The 20,334-nt window shown below is 39.8% G+C and overlaps 1 protein-coding gene across 4 annotated transcripts in view; it reads left to right on the plus strand.

Annotated features, from left to right (window-relative positions):
- Nucleotides 1–20,334, plus strand: part of Fndc3a (fibronectin type III domain containing 3A) — a 157,199-nt gene that overhangs the window by 110,083 nt on the left and 26,782 nt on the right. For all 4 annotated transcript variants that reach the window (XM_059273352.1, XM_059273353.1, XM_059273354.1 and 1 more), the window contains 6 exons: nucleotides 7,593–7,830; nucleotides 11,959–12,228; nucleotides 13,847–13,905; nucleotides 18,285–18,442; nucleotides 18,543–18,602; nucleotides 19,557–19,695. In XM_059273352.1, coding sequence (XP_059129335.1) covers nucleotides 7,593–7,830; nucleotides 11,959–12,228; nucleotides 13,847–13,905; nucleotides 18,285–18,442; nucleotides 18,543–18,602; nucleotides 19,557–19,695 — 924 coding nt within the window. The remainder of the gene's footprint in view (nucleotides 1–7,592; nucleotides 7,831–11,958; nucleotides 12,229–13,846; nucleotides 13,906–18,284; nucleotides 18,443–18,542; nucleotides 18,603–19,556; nucleotides 19,696–20,334) is intronic.

Consider the following 20,334-nt stretch of genomic DNA (forward strand, 5'->3'; position numbering starts at 1 on the left):
AACATCTGTTTCTTCTGCTCTGTTGCTCTCCCTCAGAAATTTGTTCACTTATACAGAAACTTCTCTATCATCATTCACTTCAAACATTTACTAAGTAATAGTATTGCCAAAACAGTGCTTCCAGTTGTGAGGTATTCTTATAGAGGTGGTTGTTGTTTGTTTTTGTTAGTGGTGGTAGTGGTTGTTATTTGGGGTTTGGTTTTGACTTATTATTGAGACAAGGTTTCACTATGTAGCCTAGACTGGCCTTAAATTTGTGATCCCCTTGCCTCTGCCTCCCTAGTACTGGAGTGAATCACTGTGGTAGGCCTGTGTGCTCACCTTACAATACTTACTTGTTTTTATGACAAACCCACAACCTTCTCATTTCACTCAATCATGAGTATAGAAACAGATTTTCCAAACCTTTACTGGCCTCTCCTGGATATCATGTTTATCACGGTTTGTTAATTAATTTTCTTTCTTAGGAAGATGATGAGGTTTAGCAGTTCTTACATATCTGTGTTCTCCAGAGTAGTGATACACATCAGCCACTCTTGAGAGTGAAAGAGGCAAGACTCTACCTCCCTCTGAAGTTTACAAAATTGTTGTAGGGAAAAGCAAACAAAAAGCATAGACAGTGGGCAGATTAGTATATTAAAAGGAGAGCAAGGGCAAAATGAAAATAGTGTCAAGCTGGGTGTATTTTAAAATAGTGTGATGGAGCAAGCCACACAGAGAAGGTGTTATTTAAGCTGAGTCTAAGAAAAGGTAGGCATTTGCCTTGCTTTTATCTGTTGAAAAAGGATTCTAGAAACAGAAACTGCTGTTGCTGATGACATAAAATGAAGATATATCCCATGCGTAGGATCAGTGAGGAGGCTAGTAGAGCTGAATAAAAATAGTGAGGTCAAAGTGAACTAGATCTACAGGCACTCTAGTCATTATACCCTCAGTACCAAACGCGTACCATAACTACTTAGAGATCAGTCCATCATCTAGAGTGAGAAACTACGATGACTCCTTAGGGCACCTCCTTGGTCTTTTTGCTTCTTTGCTATAAAAGCCTTCTGAGCATGGGCTTGTCCACTGAGCAAAGTAAAAATTTCTTGATGTGGTTTGCCTTGGACCCATGTTCCTTTGATACCTCCAACAGAACTCCACTTTTTCATGACCTCTGGTACTTACTGTTTTTCTTCCTCCATGATTTTACTGAAGCTCTTAGAGAATATTAATTCCCCATTTTAGAAAGTTTTGACAGTCTTTCAAGCCCTAGATCATGTTATTTGTACTATTTTTTTTCTACTATTATTCCCATAAGGTCTTAGGTTCCTTGGAGATAGGAGCTGCCTTTTAATTAATTTCACATTCTTGTACTTAGATATAGTAGATGTCCCATAAGTATTTGTCAAATAAATTGATGAATTTTAATCATAATCTTTTTTGGAAGGAGTGTAGGAAGCTAGTGAATTTATCACTGCTATGATCTTAATTTAAAAATCAAGATTATCTCTAGGGAATTTATCAATTTGAAGTATATGAAGTATTCCAAAAACAAAAATTCAGTCTTTTGAAATATTGTAATTATATAGTAAGACTGTATTCCCGGGTTCTCTTCTCCCTGTTAACATACCTGCATTTTCTGTGACACATAATTTCTAATACTAGAAAACATTATTGAGATCTACCTTGTACTCACAGCTAAACACTTGACACATAGTGTGGCTATAGGAAAATGCAGCTTGTGTGGTTTGGCAGAAATGAAGTGGCACACACATTAATAACCACCGTCTGGTGTCCTTTCAGCATGTTACACTCTGAGCAACCTCAGTTGTTAGATTCCTAGTATGTTTGTCCTTAAAAAGCAGGAAGAAAGCCTTGGACCAGAACAGCATTAGGAAAGATGCTTTGTGGTCAATAAGTCAAGACCTTGTACCTTTCTCCTTGATGGGTGTAGCTGTTTCTGGAGCCTGCCCCTCTGTTAGGTGTAATAAGCTGTTAATGCTCCTTAACAGGAAAGGGAAAGTTGTAAGAGACTGGCATACATCTTAGAGGCAGAAATATTGCCAACTAAATTAAGATAGCAAATGGGGAATAAAGTAAAAGAATTGTAAAGTTTAACAAAGTAGATTATACACAGAAAGCCAATGGCAACAAGAACACAAGAAACTGCAGTTCACTGGCAAATATGAACTTATTCCTTAAGAACCTTGCGTTGCAAAATGGGCATCTGTCTGTTAAGGAAGCCCTCTGATGTCAGTCACTGGCCTCCTTGTGCATACGGTCTTCTTGAGCCAGACATTGTGGCTCATAACTAATTCAGGGCTTAAGGGGTAGAGGCAAGACGGCCATGCTCAAAGCTAGCCTGGGATATAAAGCAGACCTCCCTTAACTGCTAATGCTTTGGTTTGTTTTAATGGTGTGGTGGTGGTTGTTCAGACGAGAGGGCTCCTTGGGGAGGGACTTGTAGATTTTGTAAAGTGGGGAAAGACCCACATTAGCTAAATTAGAAGTTTCAAGTTACTCCTTTAGCTGTGCTTGCTGTTTCGGTTTGTATTGTGTCAGCAGCCAGCGGTGAGTCAGTCCATTCTTCCAAGCTGCTACAGCCTAGCTGATCCTGGTGCTGTCTTTGGGAAACAGCCAGATCGAAGAGCGGGGTCTGGGAAGACTAGAACTTAGAGGGTCCAGATAAGAACGAGAGGATGGGCTGTGCTGACTTGCTGACATGTATGTGTGTACTTGGTATGTAAAGTAAGGATTTCTCGATAGAATGCTCAGATACTAGTCCTGTTATTTAAGAACTTCAAGGAGCTTGGTTACCAAGCATGAAGAGGAAGCGAGGATTTGAGGAAGTTACCCTAAGAGTCCAGTGTGGTGATGAGGAGAGAAGTCAGTTTTCTAGTTGAATTAAATGTTTATATTTCTAATCGTATCATTTCTTTAAAAAATCCAGTGCTATTCCAGGTACTAAGGGGGGAAAAAAGCAAAACAGATTTACCTTAGACTTCTGTTGTGGTCAGGAAGGCACATATCCAGTATAAAATATCAAATACTGAACACAACCTTTCTGTCTTCAATAGAGGAAACAGAGCTTTCCCTAATTAAGATCGTATCTGTGGTTAAGGTGCACTTGTGATGATATGTATCTGTGTTTTAATTTTTATTAACAGACTAACTTAACTGCTTTTCCTTTACTCTCATGGCCAGAGCACCAGCTGATGTGAATTCAGCATCTGAATGCTGGCTTCTGCTTAGGCCTCCAGAGACTTGAGGCGGTTTTGAGGTCTCCAGGCCTCGCTCAGAAGTTACAGCTGCCTAAATCATTCATTGAAGTGCTGAAGTGCTCTATGTTCTTTTGGTTCTGGTCCAGTTTTTTGTTTGATTTGGTTTGGTTTGGTTTTTCTCAGTGGCATTTTTGGTGTTTTGTTTTTTAATTGTGGTAAAATACACATAGCATATATTTATACCAACTTAACCATTTTTACGTATATGACTCAGTGGCACTGAATACATTCACATTCCATCATCCATCCACAGAACTCTTCATGTTGATTAAAGCTGTGAACCTATTTAGTAATAACTCCCCACTCTCCTCCTAGCTTATCCTCTATTTTAGTGAGAACATGGTATTAGGAGCCAAACTGCTTGACTTCTAATAATAGCTCTTGCACACTGCTATCTGTGTGGCCCTGGATAATTTACTTAACATCTCTGTGCCTCGATTTTTCCATCAGAAAATAGAGATACTGGTATCTCATTTATAGTATTGTTATGAGAATTGAATAATTTGTATTGTTCACTTGAAAAACTTAGGATTACCTTCAATAAAACATTTATGGGAAAAATGAACAAATCTGTGATGTGATGAATATTGAAGAGGAGACTTAGAATCAGTGGAATAGAAACTATAGGAAGGAGAGAGAACTAAGACTGTGGTAACCTGGAAAGGGTCCCTGGAGAGGAAGTCAGGGAATCAAGCAAACTCTCCCAGTCCCACATGTGCTCTCGTCCATGATGTCCGTTTATAACAGAGATGAACTTAGCATCTGCTGGAGCACTAGAGGCTACCCCCTTCAGCTCTTCAAAGGTGCTGTTCTAGCATTTCCCTTCTGTGTCATATTAGTATCCTACTCTGCTGGATCATACTTAACTAGTATGTCAGCATGTTGATGTTCTCACAGCCAAAACCAAATGTCTGCATCTACAGCATTATCAGCCACAACCCTATTTCTGTATTTCCCTTTGCAAGACTTTCCAAAACTACTGTTAGCTCATATCCTTCTCTTCACTTTCCCTTTTAAGCCCACTCCAGCTAGTTTTGCTTCTGGTTATCCCAAGACTGTTTTCATGGGGTCACAGTTATAACCCATTAGCTAAATCAGTGGCCAGTTCTTATTTTCCGTCTACCTGCCCCGTTAGCTTTTGACACACTTGAGCCTTCCCCCTTGACGCATTACACAAAACTTCCAAACTCTACACAGGAATTATAGTTTTCTCTTGATGCACAGGCTGCCCTTAGATCTTTCTGGAACTACAAACTGGTTCTTATTGGTCTACTAACTATTTCCACTTAGATGTCTTAGAAATTTACAAAACTCTCATCTCTGAATCTTAAAACTCTATATGCTAAACTCCATAAAAACTCACTTTCTCTGTTCCTGAGCCTTGCTCATCACAGTCAGTGGAACACAGTCTTATCCCACGTGGAATCCTCAGCTAATTTGCCTTTAAATCTGCAAATGAGGGTCACTTCTAGCCCCCTCCTGCTTCCACCCTGGGCCAGCCCCCTGTAGCCCACCGTGGCCCGCCACCAGCTTTTGTTTGGTGACAGTGGTGGCTTTCAGAAGTTTCCCTGCTTTTCTCCTTCACGTCTCTATCTCAGTTCAGCAGCCAAAGGAATCCTATGAAAGAGAGGCTTGCATCAAGAGTCCTAGACCTGCTTCTCTGTAGACATTTTCTCTGGGTGATTTTTACACCACAGTTGTCCCCTGTGTTATAAGACAGTTGCAGCATCCCTGGCCTCTGTACCCCACTAAAACCCTAAAATGTCTCCAGACACAACCAGATGTACTCTAGAGGACAGCGTGGACTCTGGATTAGATCTGCTGTATAAGATTCTCCTAAATTATCCATTTCTTTGTTTCTCTCAAAAACATTTTTTTTTAATGAATGAAAGAGGTAATGTTATATCTGGATTTGGATGGATAGATGGGATTCCCATGTTTATAGATTAAGAGGAAACAAACTGAAGAGGAAAATAATCTCAGCAGAAGTATAAGATACAGAGTCATATAAGTCATTGTCAAGAACATCCTAACTGAAGTTAAAGGTTCAGGATTTGGTGAAGAAGAAAAGTATGATTAGGAAGGTTGAAGGCTATGGAGATGGCTTACTGGTTAAAAGCGCTTGCCACAGAAGCAAGAGAATTGAACCACACTATGTAAACGCCTGGGAATGCAGAAGCAAGGGAAGCTGGGTAATAAGATGAGGTGGTCAGCAAGCTTTACATTTGACTAAGAGATCCTGCCTCAAAATAACAAAGTGGGAGAACAAAGACCCCTGGCATTAACCTCAGGCCTCCACAGGGACACACACATGCACCCTTACCTATGAGAACATGCATACATACAGACCACACAAACACATGAAGGGAGACAGAGGTGATTGGAACAACCTGTGCACACATGAGAACATGCATACATACAGACCACACAAACACATGAAGGGAGACAGAGGTGATTGGAACAACCTATGCACACATGAGAACATGCATACATACAGACCACACAAACACATGAAGGGAGACAGAGGTGATTGGAACAACCTATGCACACATGAGAACATGCATACATACAGATCACACAAACACATGAAGGGAGACAGAGGTGATTGGAACAGTAATGAGAGCTACTTGTCTTCTAGGAATTACAAATCCGAGAACAGTGAAGGTAAAGTGCTTTGTGGCAGATACTGGGGTTCAGTTCACTCAGAATCTCTTTCAAGCTCTCTCTAATGTGCCTTCTTCTAGATTTGAGGCTGAAAAAGCTGTACACCATTCCAGACTCCCTTCAAGTCAGGTTCCAGATACAGCTCAGTTTCCATTTGTGCTGTACATGATGTGCATTTGCCGGAGATTTCAATTCAAAACTGAGTTAAATATAAAAAAGGCAGATTTGAGGCATTCATTTCACTGGAAGCAGGATATTGGTGCAGACCCAGCAGCACAAAGAAATAACATGTATTAAACAGTGGCTGCGCGCCTTTAATCCCAGCACTTAGGAGGCAGAGGATCTCTATGAGTTCGAGGCCAGCCTGGTCTACAGAGGGAGATCCAGGACAGCCAGGGATACACAGAGAAACATTGTCTTTAAAAAACAACAACAACAACAACAAAAAACCCTGTGGGGGCTAGAGAGATAGATAGGTCAGTGATTAAGAGCACTGGCTGTTCTTCTAGTGGTCCTAAGTTAGATTCCCAGCAGCTACATGGTGGCTCTCTAGTGGGAGCTGATGCCCCCTTATGGCATAAAGGCATATATGCAGATAGAACACTCATGTACATTAGATAGGTAGGTATAAATAAATAAATAAATAAATAAATAAATAAATAAATAATGTGTATTGTGCTAAATATATTACATACAAACAAAGAATTCATTTGGGATTCTAGTCTAGTATCCTAGATGAATCATATTACACTTGACTAGATAAATCTTTAACCCCATTAAGGCTCTGAAGCATAGGTTGATCAGTACGCAAAGAAACGCTATACCTACCAAACAAATACTTAGGTATTAAAACTTGATATCCTTAATATAAGCAGATTTGTCTTTAAATTAGCACTTTGGTATAGTAATTTTTCTGTTTTCCTGAAATGCTGGGTATTTTCAGGGGGGAGGGGAGATTCCTAATTTTGAGATTAAAATCCTATACCTTTTAGGCCTTCCTGTGTGTCTTTAAAGGTCCTGTGAGATCCAGGGAATTTATTATTTTCTTGAAAGTTGATTCTCAGAGTTGTAATCCTTTTGGAATGTGACAGTGTGTGGTGGGGAGCATTTTGCTGGTTGATTTTTGGTTCTTCAGACCGGATATCAATGTGTAGACCGGGCTAATTGGGAACTCTGTAATCCTTTTGCCTCAGCCTCTGGGTACTTGGATATCAAGTATGTGGCACCACACCCTGCTACGTTCCAGAGAAAGGAAAGGATAATTTGTAAGCCCCAGTGTCACAGATGCTTTTCTTAACGCGGCCTAAGATATCTGGTGCTCTTTGGTCTTCCTGCAACTTGTTTTTGATCTACCCTCAGCCATGGTATAGAAAAGGAAATTCCTGACCCCATTATGCCTAACCGTTAATGCATGTAATACATGTCCATTCATCATGTAGCCACTCCCATCAGTATTTTAAGATCTACATTGGATAACATTCATGTTATACAGAAGGACTACTTTGTTGTTCAATGCTGATTTGGTGCCTAATGTGTTGAGTAAATTTTTTTCATGATGACTCTGGGGCTTTTGAATCCTAATAGTATACAAGTTCTTACTCTATATCTTTGAAGAGTTGTTTACTTCCTTCAGAAGACACTTGTAACCTGATGTTCATTTTGTAGGTTATTGAGGACAATGGTGTTCGAAGAGTCGTTGTGGTTCCGCAGTCACCGGAGTTTCATCCTGGTGGCCACACAGTTATCCACCGTTCCCCACATCCTCCTCTGCCTGGTTTCATTCCTGTCCCAACCATGATGCCCCCTCCACCACGCCATATGTACTCACCAGTGACTGGAGCTGGCGACATGGCAACACAGTATATGCCACAGTATCAGTCTTCACAAGTATATGCAGATGTAGGTAAGAGATCTCCAAACACCCCTGCCTTGTTGAATTCTCTCCCTGACTTGGTTATAAAAGATGCTCTCTGTGTGCCATATAAAGGAAATACACGTGATAATGAGAGCACTGTAGTTTTCTTTTACCCAAGTACTGTTCAGCAACTTGGTCTTCATAATGCAACAGGTTTCTAGGAATAAAGTAGACAAAAAAAAATCAGAGAAGTGGTATCTTCCATTGGACAGAGTATTTAGTGGGGTCCTGGTAGACAACAGGTCTCCTCTGAGGAAATTTTTAGCAAGAAATAACTGCTTTTTTAAAAAAAAACCTTAAAGGCTGTGATGAACCTTAACTTGCTGGGTTCTGTGAGGGATTGAGATGCCCTAAGTGAGCTACAACCTCTGCCTTCAGTTAATAAATTGCACACACACACACACACACACACACACACACACACACACAAAACCTCAGTAATAATCTTATTCTTTGCCATAGCGTTAAACAACACCTACATACTTGTGGCTCAGATTTTCTATCTTCTATGAGAATCTTCTTTTAGCTCCAGACTTGTATCTCTTTCTGGCTTTTTGATACTCCTTCCTGTTCTGTTGCCAGAATATATCTAACATCAGCCCTAATTTCAATAAAGACTGTGAAGCACAGTCTCTAAATAATGTGCATAGTTATAATTCACAGTGTTGTAAAGGAAAGTAAAGGGCATAAATGCACAAACCAGCTAAGGGGTAGTGGAGGACAAGAATTGTGTCACATTTGAGGTTCTTTGTTAGGGAATGTGACACTAGGTCTCAGGAGCTGAGAGCACTGGTTTCTGGTCAGTAGAGGCTCCCTTTCCACATTCACATTGTTGTGTGGCTTCCCCGAGTGGGACCTAGTGACATACTTCATTGTTAGCCATACCATTACCGAACTGGAACTTCACTGTATGCTCTTCTTGTGAATGCATTAGTTCATGTCATCCTCAGAAATACTCCCAAACTACAGGGGAAGGAGCTGAGCTGCAGAACAATTGGTCTGTACAAGGTCACATTGTTAGCTACTGGGGTTTTCATTCTCTCAGATCTACTCTGTTACGATATACTCTTTATTTTCTCCATGGTTACTCCTGTTATTTTATCTTGAATAACAGATAAAATATAAAAGCATCTGAGTAACCAAACTACATTTTAAAAATGGGGACTAATGGTTCTTAGGTTTCAGTGGATTTTTCTGTTTACTGATTGTAACAATGAGTGGATTTTTTTTTCTTATATTTTCTCTACAGATTATCTTTTATCTGAAATGTTTTCAAATTTAGATATTTTACATGCACATGTACTCTCACACACAGGTATCTTAGGAATGGGATCTACGGGGTTGCAACACAAACTTCGTTTATACATATATACCCTAATGATAATTTTCATATTATATGTAGTGGTTTTGCACAACATCACCATTCAGGTGTGGAGTTTCCTGTTTGTGTCATATCAGCACTCAAAATTCCAGAGTTTGGAGCATTTCAGATTTCAGCTCATTAGATTAGGGATAAATAATTCTAAGCCATTTCTGCCATTCCCAAAGAAACCTTCACCTAGCAGTCGGTAGTCTGTCCTGATTTCTTCTTGTGCCCCCAACCCTTAATCTACTTTCTGTCTCTGTGTTGCCGCCTGTTCCAGACTTTGCATGGACACATGTGTAGCGGTGTATTTACAGCATTTCAAATGTTCGTGTGAGATGGGATCTTTTCTGCCTGGGTTTTTAACTTAAGGTTCATCTTTGTTGTGACATCTACTTTAGGTTGAATTTGAGACTTGGATGCATACTACACTTAGTTCATGCATTCATTAGTTGGTGACATTTGACACTTTTTTCCAAGCAAATATACATATTTATTTGTGAAATTAAGCAAAAAAAAAACAAAAACAAAAACCCATGTGCATTATGTGTATATACATATATATATACATTAATACATGTATATATTGTATATTGTAAATACGTACACACATTAATATGTTTTACATACATCTTTTGATGACATTTTATTATATTAATTAAAAGTAGTATCACTCATTTAAGGATTCAGGAAGACATAAGCTCTTGAAAAAATTTAAGATGTTTATTTATTTTGTAACTTTTATTGAATCTTTGTGGATTTCACATCATGTATTCTGATCCACTTATTTCCCTGTCCCTTCTTGTCTGCCCTCTGTACTTGTGACCTCCCCTCAAAATCAAAACCAAATTTAAAAGAAAAACCCAAACCCAAACCAAACAAAAACAAAGAAAAAAGAATCTTGTTGTGGAGGCTGTAGTGTGGCCTGTTGAGTCACAGTTTACCCTTTAGTCCATTCATCTTTACTTGTAAGTATTCATTGCCAAGAGTCATTGGTCTGGCTCGAGTCCTCTGGTTTCTGCTACACCATTGATAATGGGCTCTCACTGGAGCTCCTCTTGAATATCCTCTTACTGTCCTGTGTCATGGAGATCCTGCTATTCTGGATCTGTAGATTTGTCCTCTTCACATGCTCCAACAGTTCACAGATTTAGTGGATATTGTGGTGGGCAAACTCATAGCCCTGGTTCTAGGTCTGGTGGGTACAGGTGAGCCTACCCTGAGTCTTGAGAGCAGGAGAACTGACACCCCTCCCCCTCCCCGTGATGTGAGTGTCAGTGTCCCAGATTTGAGGACCTGAGAGCAGAACTGGCCCTGTTCATTGCTGAAGGCTGCATGGAGGTAGTGACAATGAGGGAAAACTGGCAGGCTGACCAACCCAGCTACCACTCAGACAGTTAGTACTTTCACTGTTTGTCTGTGAGTGATGCTATTGAGAACATTGTATACAAGTGTCTACACTTTTCACACTTGGCACATTTCACACTTTTGAGTACAAGGGCTGGGGCATGTATGAATAGGGCCAGGGTATGTGTGAATAGTGACTGCTAGGCTATTTGTTGACGGATCTCATCATTTACTATCCCTACCAGCAGTGTATGTGGGTTCCAGTTTTTCCATATCTACTGTCCTTCATAACCGTCTTGTTGCCTGTTTTATCCCATTTTTGTTTTGATTTATTTTCCTTTTTTTTTTTTGATGCTTATTGACCATTTGCATAGTTATTCTTTAATAGAGTTGTCATTTTATTCTTACGTTGTATGTTTTGTATAGTCTGGATACAAGTCCTTCATCAGATCCATGGTTTGCAGGTATTTCCCCCACACTGCCTTTCCACTTTCCTGGTGGTATCCCTTGGTAGAGAAAAGGTCCTCATTTTGAGCAGGTCCTGTTTGTTTTGCTTCGTTTGTGCTTTTCATGTCTTATCTAAGAAGTACTACCAAATCCAAGGTAATGCAGATATATATCCCATTGTTTCTTCTGAGAGTTTTGTAGTTTCAGCTACACCTTGGGGTATTTGATTCATATGTAGTGTAATGTAAAGACCTAAATTTACTCTTTTATGTGTAGATATCCAAACTCCTGTTTTTAATATCTAATTTTATATTGTATATCCTTATAATATTCATTTCAAGAATACTATGCTAATTTTCATAAAGCAATGCTAAAATTTTAATTGTTTTCTTTACAGTGGGACTTGTTAGGCTTTTCTCTTAAATATTTTCCTCAGTATAAAATATAAATTTTATATTTCAAAAAAAATTTAAAGATAATTTTTATAATCCACTTAGTTTCTGTCTGCTAACTCCTACAGCATTTTTAGTGGTGGTTTTCTTTTTTAAAAGGAAGTCTTAAGGAAATTTAGATTGGCGATGTCTTTTTTCGCCTGTTTTATATGACTGAGATTAAAAGACGATTGGGAAGTAATAGCTTACAGACAGTGAAAGAAGAGCTGTGACCAAGTCGGCCTGATCTCATTCCTCACCGACACAGCAGACCACCACTCTGTTTCTCTGCAGAGTGATAGTTGGGAAAATGGTAAAGAAATGTCTGTGTTCATGTTCATAGAGTTGTAACCAAGTCATGAAGCTTGATTCTAGTAGTGGAGACACAGAAATAGCTTTGTTTTGCAAAGTCACTACTCATATCTTATAATAAATTGTATATGATATGATAGGCTTACTGCCTGTTACTGTGCCATGGATTCATTTAGAGAAAGTGTCATTTTTAACACTGTGTTTTACTTCTTCTAGATGCCCACTCTACACATGGCAGGTCCAACTTTAGAGATGAAAGATCTAGTAAAACATATGAGCGTTTGCAGAAAAAATTAAAGGATCGCCAAGGAACACAGAAAGATAAAATGAGCAGCCCGCCCCCATCACCCCAGAAATGCCCTTCTCCCATAAGCGAACACAATGGACTCATAAAAGGACAGAATGCCAGTGGTATGAACACCGGATCAGCAAGAAACAAATCTGGGCGAGGGAGAGGTTGTACACAAGTTGATTCGGAAGTAGAAGGTACTCTTGATGTGTCTCTGATATTTTTCATCATTTTAACTGCTAAAATTATACCTCACCTTTCAGCTGTCTCATCCTGGACCACATAAATTCATAGACTAGCACTTCTCTAACTGTGAGAAATGTTTTAGACTCTAAACAATTGCTAGACAGCTGCTTTCACATTTGGTAAATCTCAAATAATTTCACATTATTATAAATGTTACTAGTGGAAAAGTTTCATTTCATAGGAAAACTAATTAACCAAGATTCCATTTCTTCTGTTTCTGGTCCTTTGATAAGGCTGTCTTGCCTTTTACCAAAGCTTTATTTTCTCAGCCTCTTTATTTATGAATACATGATAACTAGTATGTCATTAACCAATCCTCTCTGCATGTTCCAGAGTTAGAATAGAGTAATCTCCTTCTCTTTGCTTCAAAAGGTTTATTCTTTCTTTGGGCCCCTCCCCTAACGTGTGGCTGTCACCATATGAACTCTGAACACTACCTTTTAACGTGTATTAGACTCAACTCTCTAAGGTAAATACATGCTAGGTTAACAATAGCCTGTCTTCCATGTGTTTAGAGTGTGAGGTTCTTGCCCGGGTACTTGGACTATAATTCTAAGCCTCTTACTGATGCCTATCTTAATTTCCATAGATTTCCTTGATACTGTTACCTGTTTTAACTTCTAAAGGTAGACCATACTGTATTTTTGAGTTTCCTCAAATATGCCAGTGAGGCAGACTAACATGCCTCTTCACAAACACTAACACCATAATTCTCTCAATCCTTGAAGGTACTTATCTAAAGTGATACTCCTATCTTACTGTGTTGAGTTATGATGTAGCTGATTAATGTGACGGCAACTAGAATGCTTCCAGCCGTGGGAGCAATATCAAAATTATTGTGTTCACCTTCATCTTCCTTAACATTTTCATTCCTCACATTTTAAACAGTGCTTTAATGGCTTCGTGGCTTGTGTGTTAACATTTACTAAGCTGTTCTCCATTTGCACTGATGTCTCAAAAGAGGGGCTAAAGTTTTGTTTATATCTGTGGTTGCTATGAGTTACAGCAGATTACTTCTATCTAGGAAACCGTGGTTAAAATACTTCATTCATCAATTAAAGCTAGGTATAGTGGTGCAGCACTTGGGAGGCTGAGGCAGGAGACTTGTAAGTTTCAGGCCATTTTATACTATACACTGAGACCAAAAAAAATTGAAAACCAGTGGTGTGAGAAGGGCAAACAGGAACTTTCCAGAGGAGAGGGGATATTTTTCCATCATGAGTGAGAGCACACTTTGTTTAAGAAAAGCCACTGTTAGGTAGCTGTGTGTGTGCATACTTACAGGCATACAGCACACGTACACGCATACTTATAGGCATATAGCACACATACACGCATACTTAAATGCATACAGCACACATACATGCATACATACAGGCATACAGCACATGTGCACATACGTGGTATTGTAAGTGGTAGGAACAGTTAAAATAGAAATTGAAGCAGATGAATGGTGAAGGACTACAGATTCCTGTGTGTGTGTGAATAAGGATAAAAAGTAGAAAACAACTAGAGGAGAGAAAGAGAATTTTGCATTTAAGGTTTTTTTTTTTTAATTTTTTTTTAAAGAAAAAGATGAAGAAACTAAAGCATTTGAAACATTTCTTTCCAACATTGTCAAACCAGTGGTAAGTATCTTATGTATTTTTCTTGCTATTCAGTATATTCATGTAGAATTTTGTCATTTTCATCCAGACTTTTATTTTAACTTCATAGAAATGTGAGGACAATAGTGAGTCATCATGGTGTGAGTGGCCTAGAAGAGGGACCCTTCCTCGGTGAAGCACTGAGACATGGGGACATGAGTATGTCCCAGGTCCTCAGAACACTGAGTACAACCAAAGAAATTAGGAAAGTTGGTATGAGAACAGAAAAGGCTTACATCCGAAGTTCTGTAGGCTTCCCAATGGCTCGTAGAAAAGGCGTGACCTGCTGGGAGGAGATTCCCCTTGGCTATGACAAAAGATTAAGTGTTCATACGAAGTGAAAAAGTTTAAACCCATTAAGCATAGCAAGTTCTCCACTGATAATGAAAATAATCAAAGCAGTGTAGTGCGGGTCCCATTTCCCATTTAAGATGTACACAAACAAAAATGTCCACTGCAGCATTAATAGTCACAGAAAGTGGAACGAAAAATGCATAAATTATGATATTTATACTCAACAAAATATGAAGGAAGAAATAGGCAAAGATACTTTTGACAGAAGTTGGGAGTACTAGGAACCAAATTATTTGGACATCATAATTATAAATAAATCAATAAAATTGTCTTAGAAAAAACTTTCTGCAAAGTACTGAAAACATCAAAATATCACAATACTTGTTCTGATTAATGCTTTTCTTCTCTGCTTTTTACACTGCTCAATTTTTTTTCTCATTCTAACTTGTTCTCTTAAGAATGGCGCCTATAGATGGAATAAATGTAAAAGTAACATTTTATTTCATAATAACAGTCACTAACATTTGCTGGTGTCGGTCTCTGTTCAGAGTACTTCAGATGTGCATGTGTTAGTTAATTCTTACAAAAGCTCATGATGCACTGTTTTCCCCATTTTACAGATAGGAACTGAAGTAGTAAGTAGTGGTGAGAGCCAAGGTTGGAGTCTGGGCAGTCTCCAGCCTGTCCTGGTGCTTCTCACTGGGTTCACTTGAAAAGGAAGCTAGGACTCACGGCCTGGCCATCATGTTGTGACAGTGTTCACAGTCAGCCTAAGATGCCTTCTGCGGGTGATCTCTCCTGTGTTTCAGGAATGGTTTCTTCGAGAAATGGTTGTGCAGCAGCTTATGTGTGTGAAGTGATGTAAAGGCATCACGTTTAAGAAGACTTAGAGTAGGGCCCTGTCCATCTCAAGCCCTCCATGACTCCTCTTGGGTGGTTTTGCCATGGTTATAAAAGGTAGCTGAATAACGAAAGCACGATTTTTGCTGTGGTACAGGTTAGAATAGAAACGTAAGTGAGTTTACGGGCAGCATCAAATACCTCAGCCTTAAAAATAAAAGCAGCTTACAAGTTGCATGTTTAATTCTAGAGTCTGTGTAGTGAGCTGAGGAGAGCTGTGGGTGCTGCAGAGTTTTGTCTACCTCTAACTGCTGTCACTGTGCCATGCCTGTTAGGAAGGGATGGAGCTGGGCACTAAACCGGGGACTTTCAGCAGCATTGGCATTGTTGAGTTGCCTTCTTCCTGCCAGTTCAAAAGCTCAGTCCATTCCCCTGGAGAGTATGTATACTAATCCAGAGAGCTGTAACACAGCTGCTTCAGCCTCCTGAGACACTGGATCGCTGAGCACAGTGCTTGTGTGTAAATCCTGTGCGCTGAGGATGTGGAAAATGTGGCATGTACAGGAGAGTGCCCACGGTTGCCTTGTCAAACCTTCCCCTCTTGCTGTTGTAAATTCTATGTAAAACAGAACAGAAAAGGAGAAGAAAAGGAAGTTAGTGGTCCTGATAAGATTTGTGTTAGGGTGATGTAACAGCTGATGCCGGGTTTCTTAGATAGTGTTAAAAGTGGGCACAGAAAGTGAAATTTTGAATCATCTTAAAATTGTTTACCTGGCATTATCAAAAGAGGCAATTTAGTAAAATAGTGAGCCTTGATTAATAACATTTAAAAAAGGTAACTCCTGTGTTTTGTTTTAGTTTATATTTAATGTTTGAGTGATGGTGCCTCTTTAATTAATTTTTGAGTTGGAAAGAACAGACCAGGATTTTTGGTGATTTTTGTGTGTGGTTTTGCATGCTCTGCTTTATTGAGGTCACCAAATTAAATGTATTTATTCTCTCCATAAGTATTTGACCCTATACAAAATGCCATTTGCTGTGTGTGCTTGGAACTAGAGATGGACTGGAAAGCAAAGTGTGGCCTCTGTCCCTACAGCTCCCTTTAATAGAATCATCATCATGTGGTAAATGTAAAATTATTAAGTGTGGGAGCGGGGCTGAAGAGATGACTCAGAGGAAAAGAGCAGCTGCTGCTCTTGGAGAAGACAGGGGTTCGATTCCCAGCGCCCACATGGCAGCTCACAACTGCCCTCACGGGAACATACATGCAGGCAAAACACCAATGTACATAAAATGCAAACAGATTTTTAGAAAGGAATGTATATATGATCTTTTAAATTGTATTTATTGTGTATGTGCTTGAGTGTTTGTGCCATGGTACTCGTGTGGAAGTCGGAGGACACTTTGTGAAGTCGGTCCTCTCCTTCCACCTTCACGTAGGTTCTGGGAACCAAACTCAGGTCACAAGGCTTGAATAGCAAGTATCTTTACCCTTGGAGCCATCTCGCCAGGCCAATCTCTATGCAAATTTTAAAATTATTCTAATCCCTATACCATTTTTTCTCTTTATTAGGCCTTGCTATAAAAGGAACATATACACAGAATTATTCCAATAAGAGCAGATGTGTTTAAAACCTTGTTTTTTTTCCTCTTACAACTCCTCTTGTATCTCACCACATGTGTACAAAAAGATCTCAAAAAGCAACAGTTAATTTGCTTATAACAGTCCATTTCAAGAGCACATAAAAAGGAAAAATGTTCACCAAACTGCTGTAATCTAGGACCCAGCTTTCCTTTTCCCTGCTCTTGGGTCTCACCGGTATATTAATGAAAGGTTTATTTGCAGGACAGACATGGCTTTTCTTGTTCTTTTTTAAACATGAATAGGAATGTTTGAAGAGGCTGCACCATTCTTAGAAATCAGTACCCATGTTTCCAGCTTTCTGTCGTCACTCATGCTGCAGTGAACATCTTGAAGTGGGTGTACTTACACACTTTTGCAAATTGATAGGATAGTATCCTAAGGGAGAAGAAAAATTAAAATGAAGTTCTTAAGTCCAAAAGTAAATACAGCCTGGCATGGTAGTATACAGGTTTGTAATCCCAGGATTCAGGAAGCTGAGGCAGGAGGAACTCAAGTTCTCGTTTAGTCTGGCCTATATTGTGAGACATGACCAAAAGAAAAGGAAAGTGAATGCATGTTTCCTAACTGTCCTGGAGCAAGGGCTGCAGCAGCACCCAGCCTCATTCTAGAGTCCCATTTCTCTGGCCCTCAGCACACTAATCTGTAGCATGAATTGTTAGAAGGTCTTATTAATAACAAACCTGGAGCCAGATATTGGGGTGAATGCTGGAAGATCAGAGAAGCAGAACAAGCCACAGCCACCTCACCTTGCCAATTCCTCAGCTGTTCCTGTTTCCCCAGACTGGAAGCCTCTGAGTCCTCATCTAAATGGATCTCAGCTGAACTGCTGCTCAAAAACCTAAAAGCTTAACCAGGCTAGTTCCTGGTTTTCACACCTTATGTACTTTTCTGCTTCCTGCCATCACTCCCTGGGATTAAAGGCGTGAGTCACCATGCCTGGCTATTTCCAGTGTGGCCTTGAACTCACAGAGATCCAAGCCTCCAGAAGGCTAGGATTAAAGGTGTGAGTGCCACCATTTTCTAGCCTCTGTATCTAGTGACTGTTCTGTTCTCTGACCCCGAATAAGTTTATTAGGGTGCACAATATTTTGGGGATCACAATACCACCACACTAATCCTTAGCTTTTTACTGTCTGTCTGGTAGTTAAAGTAGTGTGCTAACAGCTGCCTTGGAAATAGTGTGTGCACCTACACTCTTGAACATGTGCTACATTTGTGTTTGTTTCTTTGAAACGTTCATACCATTCATTTTTCTTTTAATTCGTTTTGTTTCTTTTGTATTAAATAACCATGGGTAAGTTGAGAAATGAACTCTCAAATTAGTTTAAAAATTACCCTTCTCCCATCTTTTTCTTTTATTGCTGTACAGTCTTGCATAGGCCACATTGGTCTTTATGTTTGGTCTGCCCTTTTTCTTCACTACACATCTGTCTCATCTGTACATGGAGCATCCTGCCGTGAGCTGTGTTGAGTAGGTTTGGACTGCTGTTGCTTTGTGCATGGTTCTGAGCCCATCAGATAGTCTCATCGTGCACACACATTGGCTTCAGAGCGCTTTCACCTGTTGGTATTTCCTTCACAGGCCTCAGACATTCAAGCAAGGACGGTCCTGCTTACCTGGTCACCTCCTTCCAGTTTCATTAATGGCGAAGTGAATGAGACAACTGTACCAGAGCTCTGCAGTTACGAAATTCTGGTGTCGAGCACTGGGAAGGAAGGGAAATACAGAAGTGTTTACGTGTAGGTGTTTTGTGCTCCTGCTCTTCCCTGTTCTGTGGGTTAATGGAGTGTGATAAAGGATGTATAGCTAATTGTGCTGTTCTCTTTTTCCCTACCCCAGAGGAGAAGAAACAAGTGTCACTTTGAATGACCTGAAACCAGCTACAGATTACCATGCAAAGTAAGAACTGTCTTGGTGATGGGCACAGCAGAGGCTTGGGCTTTGCTTCTGTTGTTGTCAAGAGCACTTGCCCTGGCTTCTGAGGTGTTTATACACAGAACGATAAACAAGACCTGTTTACTTTTGTGTTTATTAATCTACATCATGTCTTGGAAAGAACATGGGATATTAAGACTCGGGATTGCACAGCATTTCATAGAAGCAATTCAGATAATGCCGTATGGTTTTCCAGTATATTCCCTTAAGCTTTTACTCTGTGGTCTCCCCATCAGGGGCCCAATTGGAGTCACCCTATTTTTTAAAGAACATTTATAGTTGGCAATGTTCTTATTACACATTAACACTGTAAGTAAGTTTTCTGTACACTCAAAACATTGTCCAACCTAATATAATTCAAGCTGGATTGACACCAATATTGAGTCATGAATTGTGTGGGTAATAGTATTTTTTAAATCAATGAAATAGAATCAAATAGAATAGAAGTATCAGCATATTAAGAATACTTTTTTGGAAAGTTGTTACTTTGGGAAGTAAGAGTGTGTGTGTGTGTGTGTGTACAGAGACATATCATTTCGCAATTTTTTTTTTTTTTTTTTTTTTGGTTTTTCGAGACAGGGTTTCTCTGTGTAGCTTTGCGCCTTTTCCTGGAACTCACTTGGTAGCCCAGGCTGGCCTCGAACTCACAGAGATCCGCCTGGCTCTGCCTCCCGAGTGCTGGGATTAAAGGCGTGCGCCACCACCGCCCGGCTCATTTCGCAATTTTAAAGTGTCTTTCTTACTTTGACTTAGAATAAAATAAAACCCCTGGTTTATACTGTTTTTAAGGGACACTCTTTACTTCTGGATAATACTTTAATTTTCTTGGTAGAATATTTGAAAGTTACCTTACTACTTGCATATATATAAAGTTGATACTGTTGAAAGTAAACCGAATAAAACTACTTTATCCCATAGAGTGCAGGCAGAGTCCAATTCAATAAAGGGAATTCCCTCAGAAGCCGAAAGCTTTACTACCTTGAGCTGTGAACCTGATACACCCAATTCACCGAGGATAGCCAATCGGACCAAAAACTCGCTCACCTTGCAGTGGAAGGTAAGAATATTCTGTAGACTATTTCTAATGAGACATTGCTTCTTTTTTCCTTCTCCACCTTGTGTTAAATGCCATTTGTTTTTGGAGACCAAAGGAGTGTTCAGTTAAGTAACTTACTCTTCTCGTTGTACACTGAAATAGGCATCTTAGGCGTTCAGATAACTCAGTCTCTGCTGCTGTGTTTGTCACTGACCAAAACCAGCTTGTGGGAGGAGAGCTTATTCATCCTAGAGGTCACACTCTTGTCATCGAAGGAGGTCAGGGCAGAAACCATGGAGGGGCACTGCTTACTGGCTTGTTCCCAGTCCCAGCTGCCTAGGGACGGTATCCTACGTCAACTAGCAATCAAGAAACTGCCTCAGAGACACATCCACAGGCCAGTCTCATGGAGGGGGGGGGGGTCTCCCAAATCGATTCTCTCTCAGATAATCTGGACTATATTAAGTAAACAGTTTAAACTGACTAGGAGATGCTCACTGCCATACTGGGGGTTTGAGGATTGATGGTAGAGCCCTCCATGTATTAGGCAAATATTACAACTGACTTCCATCCCCAGGACCCCTCCCTCTTTTTTTAAACTTGCTGTCCTCCTGTCTCAGCCGTCTTAGTAGGTGGAATTACTTTGAAGGCCTCAGTTTC

The sequence above is a fragment of the Peromyscus eremicus genome, chromosome 9 (genome assembly GCF_949786415.1).
Source record: "Peromyscus eremicus chromosome 9, PerEre_H2_v1, whole genome shotgun sequence".
NCBI classification, from domain to species: domain Eukaryota; kingdom Metazoa; phylum Chordata; class Mammalia; order Rodentia; family Cricetidae; genus Peromyscus; species Peromyscus eremicus.